The following is a 21,568-nucleotide window of genomic DNA, read 5'->3' as shown; positions in this document are numbered from 1 at the left end:
TTTCTGATACTTCTCATACTTTTTAGAACAAAAATCTTTTTGTTCAAAACATATTTGTTTGGAATTTCTACAGTTTATTTGGTCAAATAAGAAGCTGTAAGAATGAAAAAAAATATAATTATGCTAAGAAGTACCATGCGTTCCTCATGCCATAAAATCATCCTTGGTTCTGAAAGGCTGTTGATTTGCCGTTTTTGCCATATAATCTATAAGTAGAGCTATTTTTTAAAGCTGTAAGGATATAAAACCCACAAAAAATATGTAATTACAAAAATCTTTTTTTCTTATCACACAAATTCATTATCACAAAAATAAAGTCCTAAAGCTGAATCTCTACATTTTTTATCGCCACAAAAGTATAAATACATATTTAACTCATTGAAAAATTAAGAAGATTCGAAAGATTACTATGAGGGTTATAGTAAAAAGCCAATTTCTCATATAATAAATTTTTTATTTATCGATTTTGATGTTGCTTTAATCTCGATAAACGTTCAGCGTCATTTTTTTTACGCCTCAAATTGTATTCGTTAAAAGCATATAAAATTTTCCTTTCAATCCAACGTTTTGCGACTTTTAGCATAGTTAAGACTTTTTTGAGCTATAAAGGCTATTTTCTTTAAACTTTATTAGGTTGTAATATATTTATTGGCAAGGGAGTTCGACGTCCAATAACCCTCAAAAGGACGGGAGAGCTTCTTAACGAAACTCTTTCTCGACTGAAGTTTCCAACAAACGTAATTACCTCTGTACCTCAGGGTGATATTCTCCGGTCCATTATTGTAGCATCCCACTGATCAGGAGGAGAACTACAAGGTTTAAAGCTTTGGAGCTAGTTAAAAAGCACTTTTTCAACGTCTTCTGATATAACGTCAAAGACGTTGGTGTCTAAAGCACCTTGTTTTTTTGCAGACTCAGTTGTTTTGGTAGTCTAAGCTGGAAAGATAAGTTCGTGATACTTGCCTGTTGGAGACTGTCCTGTTAGCTTAAGTTTATTTTTCCTTAACAGCTGTTAGGTTCTCCCAGCACTCCTTGGATGGTGAATGGCCCTGAGGAGGGCCAGTGGTGAATATTTCAGTTGTTTCTTATTATTATTCTTGATGATGGAGAGCTAGCTGCAAGTGGCTTGACTCTTATCCTAAGAGTTTCTGTGTACGGAGACCGTACAGGAGGGAAATATGCTGCTAATCAAAGAATATCTTGTCCTTAGGTCGTTCCCCAGAAAAACAACTGCTCGTCATTAGCCGGGAAAGTGGGCCTGGAAAAAACCTTCTCTGTAGGTATGCCGTTAGGACAACCACTAAGAAAGAGGCCGTTGTGGCTGCCTGTTCTCTTTAGGGCTGTCTTTCCTAACTTGCATTTGAAGTAGAAAATCCTCTGACAGCACCAGGTCAGATAGTTGAACGGCCACTTAACGGCCAAAGAGTTGGAGCAGGTTGTGCTCTGGCTAGACACATCTCCTGGTATTTCACCGAAGACATTGACGTTCCTAACGCTTACTTTTTCGTGGCACCCGGGTATCTTGGTGACCCAGGGTAACAATCGATTAATATCGCTTGCCAATAAAAGAAGAGTGTCATCGGTTGCTGGAATGTCCAGCTGTACGACTAACAACTTAACTCTGCTCTTAGTGTACTGCCGATGAACGACTGCGATAATCAAAAGTTTGATAGGGCATCTTATAACCACTTTTCACTATCTTTGATTGCGGGTAGCTTTAATTTTACCTCGATGCTACCTAGCGGATCCTACTAAACTAAAGCGCAAAGCTAGCTTATTTAAGCAAAACTTTGAGCTTCTTTATCGCTTTTGTTATTAAATTTTTCCAGAAAAAAATCAGGTGAAAACCATTGAGGAATCATCAAGAATCAGTATGCAAAACTTCATCGAAATCGGCTAAGTAGTTTTTGAGGTTAGCGATTACAACGGTTTTAGCGACTTTGCTTTATATATTAGTAAGATGATATTATATTATAAGTGAGGGTTATTATTTGTACAGATATAGAATCAATTTAACTACCTTCAGACATGACTAGTATTTATTATTTTTGGCTTCTATTAAATTTCAGCATTATATAGAATGTACCTTAGGACAGAGCTTGTGATAAAAAAGTATTGAAAAAAAACAGATGTTATAGTTGATATAGCTAGTATGAGTGCTAAAAATGCTTTATTATTAATAAAGACCAGTTGAAAAATGTATATATATATATATATGTATTATAATGTTATATATTTACAGGGCACAGCGATTGTCGTTAGCACACCTAAGCTGTTATCAAGTTTAATGAAAAAATGTTTTTTAATAAATTATCTAACTCGCTGTACTGATGTTTTTAAAAACCAAAAGTGACCATACCTAATGAGCCGGCCAGGTGTTAAGTTTTCTTTGAAAAGTTTTATAATTAATGAGACTGAAGTATTTATTTTTATGAAAGACTTTTAGCTTTTTACTATAATTTAATCAATTTATTATATCTAACGAATCCTGTTTAACATTTATCAAACTTGAAAATATACTTACAAACTTTATATTAATTTCTATGAAAACACTTTGAAATAATAAAGTTAGAAAATGATATGCAGTGTACAGATTTAAAATTCTTCATTATTGGTAATGGACATAGAAAACGAAACCGGAAAGTCTTTTGCAGTTTCTTACAGATGGAAAATTGATAATGTTTGAAAATAAATTTATGTAGATGGTATAAACAGACGCTTAAACAGAGTCATTCTATCAGCTCATAACAAACCTTCGTATATTTGAAATAATAGAATTTTTATTTTTACTAAAGAAAAAGAACGTACTTATTACAGCATAGCTTACGCAAAATGTGAAGATAGCGATCGCACTGATGGAAATATAAACATGAATTTTCCTATAGAAACTCTAAATAATATACATAAAGGATTAGCGCCACATTTTTTTAATTTAAAAGTATATGTTATTGTTATGTTGATACAAAACTTAAGTATATATATATAAACAGATGCATTGTGCAATAGCACTAGACTACGTATAACGAAATTGTTTAAATATAATTTAGAAGTTAATATAATAACTGGTGCAAAATCTGTTAATAAAGTTTTCATTTCAAGAATCGCGTTAAATACCGGTAGTAATTTATTTTTCTCGTTGATTACGTACGGAAAACAGTTTCCATTAGTTCCAGCTTTTACCATGACAATCAATAAATGGCAAGGTCAAAGTTTTGATAAATTAGGATTTTACTACAAAAGACCTTTCTATAAGAGTTTTTTTCTGGTCAACTACACATATTCGTATCAAGATGTTAGAATCCTGAAAATATATTTATACAAATTGATTTGGAGAACCAAGAAAACACTGAAAACATTGAATGGTAAGAAATTTGTAATCGTTAACAATTTCATTGATTTTTTGTCAAAGTTTATTAAAACATCATGAAAAAAGGTAGAACAAACTGAGTGAGACTTGCTTCCACTTGATTATATAACTAACAAGTCTCTTACTTTGTAGATATGTAGTTACTAAATTTTCAAGTCTTAAATTGAAGCGCAGTACGTTAATGTTAAGAGCTACATTAATCTACTTATTTATTTAAATAAAGAAATTATGCGAATATAAAGGTAAATAATGCTAACTAGCACATGAACTTGATCACAAATTCTAAGATAATTGAATTTTTCACAACAAAAATTTTATATTATTTATTGAAAAATCTAACCTTGATATTATCACTTGAACATGCTTTAACTGTAGTAGTTTAATTCAAGGTAAACTTTGTTGTCACTTGGTTGTTGGTGAAATATTTTGAATCAAAATATTTCTAATAACTAGGTTTATTAATAATAATTACAAGCTTGTGCTTGATTTCATAATTTATTACTCCCTTTAAGTGAGGCTGACAACTGTTTCAGTAGTTGCGCCATTGTCAAATATCAACACACACTTTTGTGAACTTTGAGTTAAAAATTAATTGTGAACCAAAGCAAAAGTTTTCAATTATTATTAATAGGCTCACTTATGAATAACAATTTGGTTCAATTTTAGTTATACAGTTGTTTTTAATCGATCTGTTTAAATAATTACTATTTATTCCAAAAAAAAAAATGCAATTTGTCTTGAAATATTTTTTTTTATGGACAGGTAGGAAACGTAATTTTAGTATGTAACGTTAGCAGCTAAATGTTCCAAAATTTAAGAATTACTTGACACACCTACTCCTCTGCACTATCTTTGCTCTCCACTACTATCTATTCATACGAACAGCACCAAAAAAGAAAGGCATTTGGCGTTTTCTTATCACCTCCGAGAAGAAACCATTTCAAAGAAATCACACCAGCATGCAGGGCACCTAGTATACCTTTATTACTCTCGATAAAAATGTCCGTGAGAAATTAAACGCTGCAAATACGCCAACTTATGTACAAATTTAAAAGTATGACAACCTCAGATTTTATTATTAGTCAAATAAAAATAGAGCCATACATCTTACAAGCCATTGGTACCCTCCTTACTCCTACACTTGAATAATCAACTTCACGACACGTTTCGGCTCACTGACCCATTAACTTAAGTATAATCAAATATTACCAATACTTAATTTTATGTTGCTTATTTTTATTTATAAACAATTATATCTTCAACATACTGTTATAACTGTTAAAAAAGGGAGGGAAGGCGGAAAGAGAGGCTGTTTAGTTGTACACCGTGATAGTGAGCCGAAACGTAACTGCCATTGTGTTTATTTTGTTTTTCTCCTATTGTTGGTAAAGCTTTCGTACTGCTAATAACTGCAACTCATTCTTGTACTGAATACTAATGTTGTTACTTTATTATTATTACGATTATTATGATTATTACTATAATTATTGTTACTATTATTATTTTTTAGCTATTATTATGATTATTATTTTTACTCTTAGAACCACCACCACTAATACTGCAATTGTTATTATTAGTATCACTTTTTGTATTATTTCAACCACTACCATTATTACTATTGTTATCATCGTTACCAGTAAAATTACCAGTTTTTCTTTTAAAAATTTAAAAATAGCAATTGATTGTGATTGTTTTTTTTTTTTAATAACCAGCAATATTTTAGCCCTAAAGTTAGTTGTAAAAAATACCAGCCGTAAAGAGAGATGGGAGAAAAAATAGGATATTATCTCCCCTCTATCTCGTGCGTTGGGTTGGGAAAAGGATTTTCTAAAATTTTTCAACTGCCACGTGCTCGAATCTGAGTAGGGGCACTGAATTTTACAAGGCCATGACCAAGAAAACACGCTTTCCCATTCGATGATTGCTTTTCTGGGTCGGTACTCAGGATCTCTTCTCAACAGCCCTACTCTACGTGTACGTAAGAATTAAGCCCCTCAGTTAACCGGTATAAAACCATATATAAGGCCCATAGCATCCTAAACGAGCCAGTCTCAATCTTAATCAACCTCACGATCCTCGACTCTCATTTGGTTGAGGTCCTTTACTTGACTCGTTTTGGTCAAGTCTCGTATACTGCTGTTTTTAATTGGTGGCACCCTTCCAATATCATCCTTAATCTCCTCAGTCAAGGTCCTCTGGCTTTTATCCGTCACTCAATTTATAATTCCAAGTCAATTCGAGTTGCTAACAATAATTGGTAACCAATAAACAGTAAGTGAAAATGAAAATCTAGAAAATCTTTTCAATTTCCTGCTACGTGCTCATCCTTACAAGTAGCCTTCCCGAATTATTCGGGCTGCTTGTCTTTGCGCAAAGGAGCAACCGAGTTGATCTACCCACGTGTACCCTTGCACCGTCTTGCGAGAGTGGCTGGCATGAGGTTAAACCTCCCTCACGTACCCTACCGCCTTGCACTGTCGCCTTCTTTCGTTTATCCGACCGCTATACAAGGGACCTTAGTAAAAAGGAATCTCAAGCAGTCATCGAAAACTTAGCTTAAAACTTTACGTATTACGCCGAGATTTTTATTTTCTGAAAGGATGTTAGCAAAATATGTTTATTTTTATAATTTTTTTGTACATGTAGTAGACGATAATGATTAAAAAAAAAAAAAATTAAGACTTTGAACAGAAAATCGTATCGAATACAAGTTGTTTATAATAATAACCTTTATTATACACTAAAAGTTATTTTACTAGAAACACAAAAATTTGTTAGTTAGAGGTAAACGTGTTATTAAAAAAAATGTAAATAATGAGCAAGTACATAGCAACTGAAACTAACTGTTATGATAAGAAAAAGTTATACTTAGTAAACAGATTACTTTATTGATGATAAGTTGTTGTTTTTTATGATTACTTGTAATTACTACCACAGTTTCTATTCTTTTTCTGCCCTTGAAGTTCTAAGAATCATGTATGATGATATCGCGTCCTAGAACAACACGTGAGTAGTCAAAACTAAATGTGTAAAAGAAAAACTAATAACAATAATAAAAACTTACAGCCCTGATATTTAATTCTTGCAAAATTTTATATGAAGTGATAAATATTCTAATAAGAACAGATAAATGAACATAGCTTAGGATAACAGTGATTCTGTATGTATATTAGGAAAGATAGCGTAAGAAGATATCCAGAACGATTTCATTAAGTTAAAGCAATGGCCACATCTATTGAATTTCCTCAAACTGTTCTGGTTTTTTTGGCTAAAGGTAACTTTTACGTATGTATAAAACTAGTTGCTCCATAAGTATTTCTTAGGTTCATATTACAATCATTATTAAAGCTTTTATAAGTTATGAATTCATTTAGTACATTATACTTGTTTTGTGTAAGGTCCAACAATTCTGTTTTACAAGAAAAGACATTTATTTATTGATGAGCCAGGGGCATTCTTTTAAGGTTAGAAAAAAATAAAAAAAACAGAAGAAAATAAGTTTTTTTTTGTTAAAATAAATGATTTATATTTTCCCTAATCAAGAAGGCACCATCCCTCATCTGGTGGCCTTGACCAAGATTTACTGGTTAGAGCACCCTAGTATGATTACGCTTAATGTTAAACGTTTTTTATTTAACAATTTTGCCTATATTCTAAGCTTTATTCAGAATGAAAAAATTGCAATTCAAAATTTTTTTGCTTGGAATACATGCAGTTTTAATGAACCAATAAGTTTTTGAAATTAAAAAAAAATGTTAATGCTTAAAAGCATCGTACGTTCATTAAACTATAAAATAGTTGCAAGTCCTTCAAATTTGCCTTTTTCTTACGTTACAAGTTGTATGCATAAAGGGCAATTTTTTAAAACTGTAAGGGTTTAAGGGTAATAAAAAATATGTCATTAAAAACTTTTTAAATTCTTTTTTCTATAGGCACGTTTTGTGCTACAAAGTCATCCAACTATTTGAAATTCGTGACCCTGAGAAATTTGTAACGAATGGCAATTTTGCATCTTACTTACCACTTGCCCCATTATACCACACCCTACCATACTCACCCTACCCTACCGCATCTAATACTTGCAGGATCACTGCTGTCAAATATTTATTTAAAAAATTTAGTTTTTAAACATTACAAAACTTTTATTTCGTAATAAATATTCTGTAGATGAATACGTGACAATAACTATGTCAGCATATGCAACAGATTTGAGCGTGATATTAAAGATGTTACAAGAGTAGGCAGTTGTTTTGAAATAATTATTGGAGCAGTCAATAAGAACGGATACCCTCATACTGGCCAGGCTAAAAGTATGCTGTACCATAGCTACACTCTGTACTTTTCTTGCGTACGTAATATATTTTTCATAATTGTTTTTTGTTAAATATAAAAATATTTATTAAAACCACACGTAATTAATGTACATTAATGGAAGCACATAATGGCACCATCTCTGTACGTAACGTCTATTTGGAGAAAGTATACTCACAATTGTATTGTTTTTCTTGGTGCTAGGAGTTTCTCGTGGTTTGAGAAAATTCGAAGCCGTGAAGTGAAATTCGCAGAGATCGAGTAAAAATAAATCTATAAATAAAATCTTGTAATCTTCAATTCATTGAAAGAAATTTATTCGAGTGAAATTCATGCAAAAACAACCTATATCTATCCATAGACAGAGACATGCTTAGGATTTATTTAAAAAAACAACGATATTTATTGTCACCAGAGAAACTACAACAATAAATCTCTAAAAAAAGATTGTAAGAAGAAAACAAAACTTAATCAATTAACTAATGGATTAAATTAAAATAATATCTGTAACAAAGCGATGATATGCCTAGTCGATTGTATAGAGTCTCAGTGAAATAAGCGAATAATAATGCTTTGGCCGTTGTGAACGCAAAAACTGAAGAAAAGCAACAACCTTACGTTGCTCCAGTGACAGACAAACTTCTCTGATGTGTTACTTTCAAAGGCACGATTTTACCGCCAAGAAAAACCAGGAAACGGCAAAGGAAATTATGCCAGCTCAAATATTCCAGCGAAGAAAGGACTGCTGTGTGGGAGCGTCTTACCGTCTCACTAACTGCTATGAAGTCTGATCGACGAGAGCGAGATCGTGTGGCTCGTTTAGATTCACGAGTGCTGGAATTTTATGTAAGAAAGAAATGATGCGTAGAGAGAGCACTCAAAAAACGCATAAGATGGTGTCAATTAGGCTTCAGGTGCGTGTGCGAGTGTCTACACTCCCCCTGGAAGCTGTTCCCTTTAACAAACGAAAGGGTAGCAAAAACTATCAGAGAGGCTTCTTTGATACTCTTCAATTTTAATGAATACTATAACGGTTACTCACCGTAAAGCCACATTAGTAGGCTAGGTTAGGTAGGGAGGTAGGAAAAAGAGGGAAAAGAGGTAAAGGGACTAGTGAAAAAAGGGGTAAAGAAAAGTAGGGGAAAGTGAGGAGAGGCCGGGAGCGTCAGATTAGCTTGGGTCTTCAAGCGCACGAGAAGCGAGATTTTTCCTGTGTTGATCGTACGTGAAAATCGGAGTTTCCGTAATTTTGATACGCAAGAAGTATAATAATTTCTGTTGATATCGTGGATATCGGCGACCCTTGGCAGGGATACAGTGCAACGTCGCGGTGCAGTGTTTGATGCCGTGACCCAGCTGACAAGGTCAAGCCAAGACCAGCCCCGACAACCTTGACCTTTCAACGCAGCCAGTAGAGACGCCTACTGGCCTCTGCGTACTCGCTCCGGCAGCATCTATAGTCTCGGCCTATTCAAGGCATCGTTGAGGAGCGACTCCCGAGACGCTGTAAGTACCTGTCCATAGGCAGTTTATTTTAAAGGGCAGCGGCCCTCGATTAGCCCGCGTGTCTGTCCGGTTCGCAAGTTTGCGCTGCAAGCTCATTGAGTATTCGCGCTCGACAAGCGAACATACTATACACACACACACGCATACACCCGCGAGTATCATATATTTTGTATTGCTTTTTTGAATTGTGTTGAATATATATTTTGGTTTTAATATAATACTCGTGAGTGCTTATTCTATTTTGTTGTGTGCCCGATTCCCCCCTTGTACCACGATACAGTCACGAGAAATGACGATGACATTCAAGGTTGCCACAATACTTGACCCTGGCGGTGTCTCGTGGAACAAGACTCACGTACATCACTTACAGGAAGTGTCACCGAGGGTATCCGGGCAGCACAGGCCCGGTCGAGGTTGCAAATTCCGCCTCGCTATTCCGCATCGGCAACACCCCGTAACAATACATATATTGTTCACCATGAAATGCCATGAAAGTATAACTTTATTGACTGGTTTTTCTGTCATAAAACTTTGTCACCAGAGCAGCAAAGACCTGAAGCCTCATCTTTCCATTTTTTAGTTTCACAGTAAATACTTATATGTATTGTTCTACCTATTTAAGTAACTTTTCACTAAGTAACATAAAAATAATTTTGTTTGAAGGAAGAAGAGGAGCCATCTAGAACTTATAGAAAAATATAGTACATCAGTATTTTGGACACATCTATTCTTGTGTACGTACATCGTGAAAGTATGATATGATGACAAAAAATCAAGCTAATACTACACAGTACATGATGTTATGCAAGTTTTATTAATGTCTATGGGGCATTTTACAAAAACTACAACATTCCAATAAAACTACGTTAAAAATGACGGGTCAAATTGTTTAAAGTTGGAACTTTTGTTAAACAGCACAAACTAACTATTCCTAGGTACGTGAAGTCAAAATATTTTGTTACGTAGCTGTCAGATTGGAAAAAATAGGTTAATATGTTATCATCGTAATACACAGCATTTTAAGGTTTTATTTTTCGTAGCTTCCAGTGCTTAGACGTTAATTTTGTAAGGACGTTCCGTACAAACAATTTCTTACAACGAATTTTTTTAAAATTTGAAGCAGACGTTCACACTATTGTTATAATGCTCTGGGTCATATTTTATGTCGCTCACCTGTTTTGTTTCTGGAATATTGAATTTATAAATGTAGTCATTTTAACACGTTTTCTTACATCACGATTTCTGTGAACGTTTTAACAAAATTAGCTTTCGTTTTTTTTTGCTGTAAGAGGAAATGTTGAAAATGATGTGTACACTAAATTGTGCAATGGTTCACTGTTCAGTTCTACAAAAAAGTTTAAAGGAAGGTAAAAATAATGATATGACGTCGTCATTTATATATAAATTAACCAAACTTTAACAAACACAATATGCCATGGTATGCAACTACTGGCAACGATAATTGACAACAGTTTTATATATTTGAATGCACAAACTTAACATTGACAACCCATGCAACGTTGCCAAATTTTCGTTTGCTGCTCGTTTCCCTCTGCTCCGCAAATACTTCTCTTCACTAACTGTATGGATCGTTCTAATTTTTTAAAATATATACTATCTGAAAATTTAAGAAGTCAAGCATTTTTTCTGATAGTTTATAACTAAAAAAAAAAATTTTTTTTTAAGTGGAAAGTTTTATTTCTTTATAAGCCTACTCTTTACATTTTCAAATTGCGCACCACAAATAATCTAATTTGGCCAAGCAGGTAATTTTTAAACACTGCAGATTGAAAATTTTGAATTTTAAATTGTACAAGAAGAGCGTCAATTCTTTTTCTGACCTAAATCTCAATGTGGATATTTGTAGTGTCATTGCAAATACAAAACGTATTTACCGGGAAAACAAGCAGTCATCACTGAATGCCCCTAATCTCAGCGGGATTTTATAATATTGACTAGATGACCATTGTATACGAAGAGGTCTGTGAAGCAGATCTGAGAAATGATATTTCATGGGAAAATTTAGACTCAGGACTTTACAATCGCAAAAACTACCGTATTTAAACGTTTGATACCGTATTCCTTTATATGTTCTAATATTTTCATGTTTATTTAATTCAAGCAAAGCTCTCGACTGTAATTCGTAGTTCTCTGTGACACTTTTAATATTATCTCATTCGAATAACAATTTTGTTTGATTTCAAGTTAAACAGCTTAATTCACAACTGTATGACTTTTACCACAAATTGAAAATTTTTGAAATATCTAAGCTTGGGAATTTCGATGTATGCTCTGTCACTACCTTCATGTACGTAATCATAAGTATATTTCTTGCTTTGAATAGATGCACAGAATTCAATTTCAATACAACATTTTATTCTATCAATAAATATTAATTATATAGTACAACTATCAATATAGCTACTGAAAGCTAATCTTCTTTCCAAAGTTTATAGGTAAATTGTTCACAAGTATTATTTTTTCTTTTGTCATAGGGTTTTTTATATTCGCCATTTGTATGGAATAAAGTTACGTTTGTAAAAAGTATTAGAAAAATTTTCTCACATTTTCCATCAATTAGACAAGGACTTTGTTTTGTATGAGATCCGTAAAGCATGTGTTAGATTATCAATTTTATAAGTTATGTATTACCAGAAAAAATTTCAGATGAAATAATTTTTTTATCAGGATGCCAAATTATAAATTTGTGTCAATTAGGTAGACCATGTTTTTAATATTCTATGATATTGATATATGCTAATACTTTACCATAAATATCATTTTTAGTGGTATCATCTTAAACTGACATTAATTTTCAGTGAAATAGTCTAACAGTTATGTTTGGAATATCATTTAGTGTTTTAGTTTTATAGAGAACTTTGATAAAGTTAACTGTGACTTTTTTCATTTAGGATGACATATTACTTTCATAAATAAATTTGGTCTACCACATTTTCTTATCATAGATATTGCATGTTGATAATGTTTCAGCATATATCTTGGACCTCTGGTAAATGTAGATAAAAGTATAAAAGGGCTTCCACTTTTTTCTTTTGTCTCAAAATCTTACAAAATACTAGATACAACCCTATGCGATTAGCTTACGACGTACATGCTTTTAACGCATATAAGTATATGCAAGCATTAACGCTGGCTACGAAGCAAATGTATGGAGACACTGGCTTTTTTATTGTGCCTATACGTTTTTAAGATAAATGGTACGGTACCCCGTTTTTTCCAAGGATGCATAGGCAAGATGAAAAACAATCCAGTGCCTTTAGGCGTTTGCTCGATAACTTGCGCTTGCGCTTGTGGGCTGTATACTTACATACTTTGAAAGTAATTGCCAATGTTTCTTTCTTCTGCCATGAGTCTTGTTTCATATTCTCCTGGTCAATGACATTACTTAAATGCCACTTAGATTTGCAGTTTAACTAAGCGTGGGGACCGCTGTGGCAATCATTTAAAATATTCGTACCCATACTAATAATCAGAATATAAAATAATAAGCTAATAAGGAACTTTTACTATCCTGGACTTCGTAGTTTACTGCATCAGCTGATTGACACGACGCTTTCATACACAACCAGCGTACATTTTGACGACGTACATTACTGAGCTCTGTTTATTTACTAACTTCAATTTTTTTCAGTGATTATTCCTTATAAATTTTGCCATGACCACGTTGCATGTGGTCAACGCCATCAGTGACCACTGGGCCTTTATTTGTTACCAACTTTATTTAGAGGCTCGTATTAAGCTCTTATTAAGGGTATCTAAAACTATTTTGTGAAGAGACTTCAGGATAACTAGTCGACGGCTCCAATAGATACAACTGTTTTCCAATGAAAGCTCTACCAATTTTTTGTTCTAACGCTCCCAGTTTTTTTCCAACCTTGTCTGTTTATTTGTCCTCTCATATACAAACGCACTACCTCTGATATTATACTATGGCCTGATTCACTAAACAAGCGATCAACGGCACAACCATTTAAAACCTTACATGAGCAATTAAGGTAAGTAAAAATTTTTATGGTTCCAATTTTCGAATTTTTATATTGAGTTAATCTTGATAAACAATAAGACAGGGTATTAATTTTTCCTTGAATATATACAGTTTCAATACTTTAGACCAACAGCAATAGTACCTATCTTCAGAGTCTACTTTTAATTTGAGGAAGATCTTTTTTCTTCCTAAAAGTATGGACTCAAGGCTTGTTATCAATTTTAAGTAGAAAACGGAATGAAATTAAAAATTTATAGAACTTTTGCTCTTCAAAAATAGTACACGAAAACATTCATTTATAGTCCATCCTGAACAAAGATGAAGCAGATTGACAAGCATCGCATAATTTTTTATAAAATAATAGTAAAAGTTTGTTACTCCTTAAATGATTTCTAATTCCTTCACATTCTTCGGAATGGCATATGGACAATAGCTTTAATCTTTTTACCTAGGACGTACATACCTTCCGGTTCAGTTCCGTAAACCAAAAATTTTCTTTTAAATAAAGTAAGTTTGCATTCAAACAAATTAAAATTCAGTCAGTGTCTTTTAACCTTGGTAAAACAATCTTTAATCTTTCGTCATGTTCAGCTCAAATTTGACCTCCAATCTAAATTTTGTTGCTTTTGAAAACAAATTTATTGTTTGAAGTAGAAATTCTTCTCGACTATTACCCGTCGTTACACATCGTAATAAAATTATTGTTATAAATAAGACGATAAAATCACTATATTCATTTTGATTATTTAGAATTCTCAATATAAATCTATCAATTGATAAGAATTTTCAAATTTGTTGTAAAGCATTGGTAACGTAATAATCTAAACATTTAATGTTCCCAAGAGTTGGATAACAGCAGACATTTGTTTAAAAATGTTTTGAACTTATTTCAATTCAAATGTAAATAATGCAATCATAACCACTTCTAACAAGTACACTATTTTTTTAAATATTAAAGTTTTACAGTTTATGGAAGAATATGCAGTAACTTATTACATTGTTGATACGGCTACGTACAAAGAAGTCAATAAATTATGCAATGACATTCATATAAATTTCTCAGTAAAAGCTTTCAATGACATGAACAGAAATCTTTCTCCATACGAACGAAATTTGAAAATAAAACCAATAGTTAAGTTGATTAAAAATTTAGATATTAGTGGTTGAGTTTGTAATGGTACACAACTAAAAACAACAAAACTATATAAATTTAACATTGGAGTTAACATTTTAACTGGAAAAAAATTTGAACTAAGAATTCCATACTGTTTTATCAAATCCTGATGTACGCAGTGGAAGCTGTTAACAGTATGTAAATTGCTGCATCGAGAGGAGATCTCGTACAGCAGGAGTTAGTGTGGGTTGTGAGATTCCTGCTGGCTACTAATCTTGAGGTGGAGGTCTTAGAATTGATTGCGACACACTCGATTTATTTTTCTTTGTCAACTTAAATACTGATTTATTTAGTAGAATAAAGGATGATGTATAATGAATGTATATGAGACTATGTATACAACTGTAGATAATTAAACTTGCGAGGAAAGTCGCGTAATAAAGTTATGATTCATGAACAGTATAAAATTATTAATGATTTGTATCTTAATTTGAGCTGTAACTCTAGCACTGTTCCGAAATTTACTAATAAAAGCCGTTTCAGCAATTGATGTACTGGCAGCTAATATTACAGATAGGTATATTGGCCTACCTCGTGCGAAATCGAACAAGACAGAGAGATACAGACACAAACTAAGCCCCAATGGCAATCACAACCAACGACAACAGAAGTGCAGCACTGCAGTGAGGAGTAGCAATAAACGAGAAAACTGGTGACAAGGCTAAGCGAAGAGGCAGATCTACAGGCTAAGGAGCTCAGAGACTCGACCACTCTAGTCCAAGGCTAGAAGGCTTCTGCTCGAGCTCCCAGTTGACTCCTAGCGCCTCTCGCAACGAAACAGAGCACGATATATATGTGTGGTTTCTATCTCTCTCTCTCTCTTTCTCTCGTCGAGTCTGCATGAGGATTATATACCCTGATAAGTGAACATATTGCTGGCCTTAACGAAGTGAGAAAAAAATAAAAAAACTGATGGATGATTTCTGGTCTGAAGTTGAAATAAGAAAGCCTAATGTTAATAGATAGCTAATCCTAGGCTGAATCTCGATTGTAAATCAGAGTGGCAATGACCTCTCAATAAAATTAATAAAAGAAAAGAACATTAAAATTTACAAAATACTTAGGAACTAAGCTAAGCTAGCGCATGGTTACTTTTGCATACAAGTTTTCGTTACTTGATAAAACAAAAATTAAAAAGAAAATTAAACTTAAAAGGTTAATAAGAAAATTTACTTGAGAGATATCTAACTCACTAGTCACGAGAGCTAACGCGAAAACGACAAAATTTTTTTCTTTTTTTTTCAGTTTGATTTTTTTTTCATTGAACGAATCCACTTGATCAATGTATAATTAAAGCAGCTCTTTATCCTTAGAAAAATTCATGATTTTGACGAGTGGGCGTTTCACTGTCGATGTCGTGGTCTTGACATAAACGACTCTGACTAAGCCGTCTGTACCTTGATGAACGTTGATGATTCTACCCAGGGGCCATTATCCTGGCGGAGTGAGCTCGTCCTGGCGGAGTGAGCTCGTCCTTGACCAACACGACGTCACCAACTTGTACGTTGGGTTGAGGCTGAAGCCACTTGTTGAAAAGCTGCATTTGCTCAAGCGCTTCTTTCCTTCACCATGCCCAGAAAGACTGTTGCATGACGTTGAGCAGTCTCCAACGGCTTACATGAGATGATGGGCTGGCATCTTTGTGATATGGTTCTGGAAATAGCAAGGTTGGCGAGCCAACTAAAAAATGAGTGGGAGTCAATGAAAGATACTCGTGTGGATCATCTTGAAGAGGGCAAAGAGGCAGGGAGTTTAGGCAGGCTTCAATTTTTGCCATGAGCGTTGAGAGCTTTTCGAAGGTGAGCGTGGCTTCTCCGATGACACATTTCATATGATGCTTAACACTTTTGACAGCAGCCTTCTAAAATCCACCAAAGTGGGGTGCTCGAGGTGGAATGAATTTCGATTGAACTCCTTGCTTTAATATTTCGTCGTTGATTTTTGTTGAGAATTCCGATGATTGTTTGAAGAGTTTTGTTAACTCGTGAGCTGTCCCAACAAATGTAGTAGTGTTGTCTCAGAGCAATAGCGAGCACGTTTCTAAGCGTGCACAAAATCGAGCAAATGCTACTAAAAAGGAGTCTGTTGTAAGGTGAGACACAACCTCAACGTGGATGGCGCAAGTGACCACACAAACGAAAATTGCTAAGTAGCCTTTAACAGACTTGGCTCCTCGTCCTTTGGAGAATCAAACAGGTATAGGTCGTGCGTAGTCTAATCCAGTAGTGTTGAACGGTCGAGATAAAGTAATGTGAAAAGGAGGCAACTGACCCATTTGCTGTTGAGCTGTGTGACTGCTGTAGCGGATGCACGTTGTACAGCATTTGTAGACGCCAGACAATAGTTGTTGTTCTCTTGTGATCCTAAACGATCTGAGGACGGAGCGCATCAGCTGGGGGGTCTATGTAAAGTCAAATTGTGCGTGTCCTCAACAAATTTCTTCGTGAGTGCACAGGTGCTTGGCAAGATGATAGGGTGTGTCTCTTGCCAGCTCAGCGATGCCTGCTCAAGTTGTCCTCCAACTCTCAGAAGTCCTTGATTACAGACGAAAGGCTTAAGACGACGTAGGCTGCTTTTCTTAAACAAATTATGGCCTTTTGACGAAGAAGCAAGCTCCTTTAAAAAATGAGACTTTTGGACCACTCCAAGGCAGAAGATTTTTGCTTTTTCAATCTCATCTACGCTGAGAGTACCAGAATTCCGCTGAACGTTTGGTAGTTTGGCATTGGCTTGTCAACGAGCTACATAAGATAATATCCGAAGAATTGAACAATACGATGATTTTTCAGAGAATAGTGGTATACATATACTCTTTGACGAGTCCGTGTTGTCTTTTATCACGGCATCCTTGGCGAGGTAGACTTGAACGTCGTCGAGTTGAGCGGTGGTAGCAGGCCAATTAGCTTAAGAATTGGTGATCCACATTGGTCCCTGCCACCACAATCGATGTGTAGTAACACTGGAGAAAGTCCACGAGTTGCACAGTCAGCTAGATTTTGCTCTGATCGGACGTGACTCCAAGTGGGGTCAGGAAGGGTTGAGATTATCATGCTCGTGCGATTGGCGACGAAAGTTAGCCAGTGCGAAGGGTGTTTCTTAAGCCACTCAATGACTATTTGTGAGTTGGTCCAAAGGAAGACAGATTCGGGTTTCGAACTCGAGGAATGGACGAGGTGCTTTGCGAGCTTCACCAGAAGCACTGCGCCACCAAGCTCTAAGCGAGGAATGGTGATTCTTTTAATCGGGGTGACCTCGGTTTTGGCCAACAGCAGTGTTGACTGGCCTCCTGGTGAAACTGAGTAGATCGTAGCAGCGTAAGCTCTCTCGGAGGCATCAAAGAAACCGTGTAAGTGCCATATTTGATTGAGCAGGATGCCCGACCAGCGAGGTATTGACAGAACTCCTCTCAAATGCTGGTAGAAGGTGAGCCAGCGCTGAAAAAAATCGTCGTGGAGGGGAGTATCCTAGTCTAGGTGGTGCATCCAAAACTCCTGCAATATTAGTTTAACTACAATAATGATTGGAGCTAGCCAACCTAGAGGTTCAAACAAACGAGCAATTTTTGACAAGATTTCTCTCATTGTGACGAGCGAAAAAGAGGTTGTCGGTGTTAAAGAGAACGTAAAACAATCACTCTTATGATTCCATTTGATGCCAAGGGTAGACACGACGTTGTCTAGCTTGATAGTTTTTCTGGGTTAAGATGCTGTGCCTTCAAGGATCCTTGGCTCGTTTGAGGCCCACTTATCAAGTTCTATACCAGCAGTTCTTAACAATTGAATGAGCTGATCCTTGCGTTTCATTACTCCCTCAACTGTGTCATATCCAGCGAAACAATCGTTGACATCCAGTCCGTGTTGTTGGATGGCGGCAGCGAGAGGGTAATTACGCTGCCCATCGATTGACAGCTGCCGCATCACTTGAAGAGTAAGGTATGGCGCTGATGCCAGAGGATCCTCTGCCAATCTCGATCTTCAGGGTGCACCGATATTTGACGAAACATCTTAACTACATCTGATATGAAAACAAACTTGAAAAATCTCCAATTAGTTATTACAAATGTGATATCAGACTGCAGCTTGGGACCAGGTAACAAGTAGTCATTCAAGGACTGTCCAGTCGCGTCCTTTTGAGATGCATTGAAAACTACTTGTATTTTATTGAAACGAATTACCGAGTAATAAGGTAAGTAATAACTATCACGAGATAGTGTTTTTGAAGGCACTGGTTCCATGTGTTTGAGTTTTACATACTTAAGCATAAATTCAGAGTATGCTTGACGTTGAGCAGCATCCAATTTTAAGCGACGCTCTGAGCGCAGTAGGCACGCTTTTGCTATTCCACGAGAGTTTGAGAATTTTGGTGTAGACGATAGTGGTAAACGAACTTCAAAGCGACCTGTAGAGTCTCGAGTATAAGAAGTTTTGAAGAGTTCTTTGCAAAATTCTTCTTTTGGAGTGAGTAAGTCCTGCGAGGGGACCTCCTTCAATTCCCAAAAGAGTTGGATTGTATCCGACAATGACTTTTCAGCATACGCATGAAAAGTTGGGACTTGGGTGTCAACAGTATCAAGCTGAAGCAAAAGTATGCCTAAAATCAGCCATCCGAAGACTGACGACTGTCCTATAGGGGTACCGGTAGATCCTTTTCGGATGCCATGCTTAATGATAGGTTGAAAAATGTCTATACCCAGCACGAAGTCAACCATATCCGGCTGAATGTAGAAAGGATCAGCGAGTTCGAGGTAACGAAGGTGAGGCCAGTCTTGCACCTGAACTTGTCTACTAGACAGAGATCGAGTAAGCTCATCGAGGATTAGAGCTTAAAACTCGGTTCGAAAATCGTTGTCTTGAGGTGATAAGAGCACTAGATGAGCCGTGCCATGTGATTTTGCTGACTCCTTTGCACCCAAGCCTATCATCTTTCAAAGTGAACGCTTGGTAATAGCGTTGAGCTGTTGATCAGCCCAAGTGGAGACAAACGAAACTTTAGCTCCTGGATCAATTAAGGCACGAACTGATATTGTCTTACCATTAGAGTCGGACAGCAAAATTCTAGTGGTGCATAAAAGGGCGACTTTCTTATCCGATTGCTTGTGCATCATTGACAATTGTGTAGTACCAACGAATGGGGAGACACCCATTGACGAGTCTTGTCACTCCGAAGACTGAACACTAGACTTGGGGGCTTTGCCTTTCACCCTCCTTCCTTATCACTAGGTGGTATATCAAAATAAAGTAGGTAATTATGCGAATTCTTACACGTATGACATCAAAGAGTTGAAGTGCAATTGGCGATAAAGTGCGATGAGTGGATGCAATTCAAGCAAAGCCTTTTCGATTTTCAAACTTGCAATCTTTGATAAGGCCATAAGTGAAGAAACTTATTACAATTATGAAGAGAGTAACTACCCTTACACAGTATGGAAGTGCTTTTATTCGAACTAGGTGATTTATTTTCTTGATTGGTATGAGCGGTTACTTGTTTACTGGAATTATTTGTACGAAGGTTTGAAGAGAGCGATCGACTGTTGGTCTTGTCTGAGGTAGACTGAGTGGCTTCCAACACCCAAATGGATCTTCCCATGAAGCCTATCAGATCTAGGTAAGAGGTATAAGTATTTAACTTGTCTAACTCTTTCTCCCAGTCAAGTCGAGTTGATGCTTTAAGCTTGTGAAGAGCGCGTGATGTACGAGCCAAAGATCACCTAACGGCTCCACAGGAATCTTCAAATTGTCAAGAGTCTGTTGAGATTCACGAATAACATCCAGTATTCGGGAAAGTTCACTCACTGATTTTTTTGCACTGCGTTGCAAGCTATAACATTTGTCATGTGAGTCAAAAGCAAGACCTTTTTGTTATCATATCTTTGCTGTATCGATTGCCACGCACCCATATAGTTATCAGCAGTAACCTGCAGATTTTTCAAACGATTAGCTGCTTCACCAGTAAATGAACGAATTAAATATTGTAACTTCATAATTGGTGGAATAGTGGGAACATAATGTACGAGAGCTAAAAACATTTCATTATACGTGTCCCATTTAAGCTGCTTGCCTGAGAATTGCGAAAGATCTATTGGCGGCAATGGGTTTAGACAACGAGGAAAGTCAGACTGGATATCAAGAAAGTCAGTATCAGCTGCGATGGATGTTTCACTTCAATCAGGATTAAGAGAGTTCAAAATAAGGGTCTTGATTTAAGAGAAATAATTGGATATATTGTCGAACATCTCTTCTTTAAAATACTATCGTCCCCAATTGACTCCTGGTTTGCAACAAGCTGCAAATGCGTGTAAAAAAACACTTCCAATATCCTTGTAGTAATTCGTGTTGAGTCTTAAACCAACTAACTGACCTCTTATCTGAGAGAGTTTTGAGCATCGTCGTTTTAAACTTTTAGATAACTGTGGCAAGCGCTTTTTGAGTACTTAAGAGATCCTAAAGTTTCTCCATTCTTACCAGAAATAAGAGATATTACAATTTTTTTTTAACACAATTTTTTTGTTCAAAAATTTTGAGGTTGTATAAACGTTAAAAACCGTCATAAGCAAGCGAGTGAGAGAGCAAACAGGCTCGTACTACAACGAGAATTTGTATTCACGAAGGGTGTGCGTAAGCAATGCTGAAAATTGCCTATAGCAGAACGATTACAAATTTACAGGTATGCGTGAGAGCTACGAAGACTCTGAGCACGAAATAGGAGATGTAAGTTTAACGAGGTAAAGAGAGGAAGAAGGAATGGCATACGATACAACTTGCTTTACGCCGTGGTAATTTCCTCACTCTTTTCCCCCACTCGCTGGACTCGAGCGCTGTTAATGAATGTTGGCTATCTCGAGTAGCGAGCAAGACGGTGGGCGTAGACTAGAGCAGGATGATACCAGCAATGCTCCCTTGGTGGCAACTGCTGTAGGCTGAGCGTGAAGAAGCTGTGACGTCACCAGCCGCAGTCCTTATGCAAAAAACAAAATGGCCGACCAAATACCTCGAGAACTTTGCTCAGCAAGAAAGCTCCATAAGCTTTGCTACCAAATGTTTAATCGAATCCTGGTATACGCAGTGGAAGCTGTTAACAGTATGTAAATTGCTCCATCGAGAGGAGATCGCGTACAGCAGAAGTTAGTGTGGGTCATGAGATTCATACTGGCTACTAATCTTGAGGTGGAGGTTTTAGAATAGATTGTGACACACTCAATTTACTT

General features: G+C 35.8%; 2 protein-coding genes across 2 annotated transcripts; both read right to left on the bottom strand.

Moving 5' to 3' along the window:
- Nucleotides 1–17,201: 17,201 nt before the first annotated feature.
- On the bottom strand, nucleotides 17,202–17,945 carry LOC106640009 (uncharacterized). Its single transcript, XM_089596836.1, has 2 exons — nucleotides 17,877–17,945; nucleotides 17,202–17,798 (listed from the first exon to the last, which is right to left on the bottom strand). Exons 1-2 carry the CDS (start codon nucleotides 17,943–17,945, stop codon nucleotides 17,202–17,204), a joined length of 666 nt encoding a protein of 221 aa, XP_089452962.1.
- A 335-nt stretch (nucleotides 17,946–18,280) lies between these two features.
- On the bottom strand, nucleotides 18,281–19,072 carry LOC149375827 (uncharacterized). Its single transcript, XM_089596829.1, has one exon. The coding sequence runs from the start codon at nucleotides 19,070–19,072 to the stop codon at nucleotides 18,281–18,283; it is 792 nt and encodes a 263-aa protein (XP_089452955.1).
- Between the last annotated feature and the right edge of the window lie 2,496 nt (nucleotides 19,073–21,568).

The sequence above is a fragment of the Copidosoma floridanum genome, unplaced genomic scaffold (genome assembly GCF_036245765.1).
Source record: "Copidosoma floridanum isolate Cflo_tuat_1 unplaced genomic scaffold, Cflo_Japanese_pri ptg000004l, whole genome shotgun sequence".
In the NCBI taxonomy this organism is placed as follows: domain Eukaryota; kingdom Metazoa; phylum Arthropoda; class Insecta; order Hymenoptera; family Encyrtidae; genus Copidosoma; species Copidosoma floridanum.
Note: the sequence above shows the minus strand (reverse complement) of the source record. Positions and strands in the feature narration are given on the sequence as shown.

Excerpts from the sequence above, each read along its gene's own strand:
- LOC149375827 (XM_089596829.1), bottom strand. The coding sequence starts at position 19,072 with ATGGTTGACTTCGTGCTGGGTATAGACATTTTTCAACCTATCATTAAG.
- LOC106640009 (XM_089596836.1), bottom strand. The coding sequence starts at position 17,945 with ATGAGAGAAATCTTGTCAAAAATTGCTCGTTTGTTTGAACCTCTAGGT. Across the intron at positions 17,799-17,876 it reads GGCTAGCTCCAATCATTATT|CGCTGGCTCACCTTCTACCA; the intron begins GTAGTTAAACTA and ends GATTTTTTTCAG.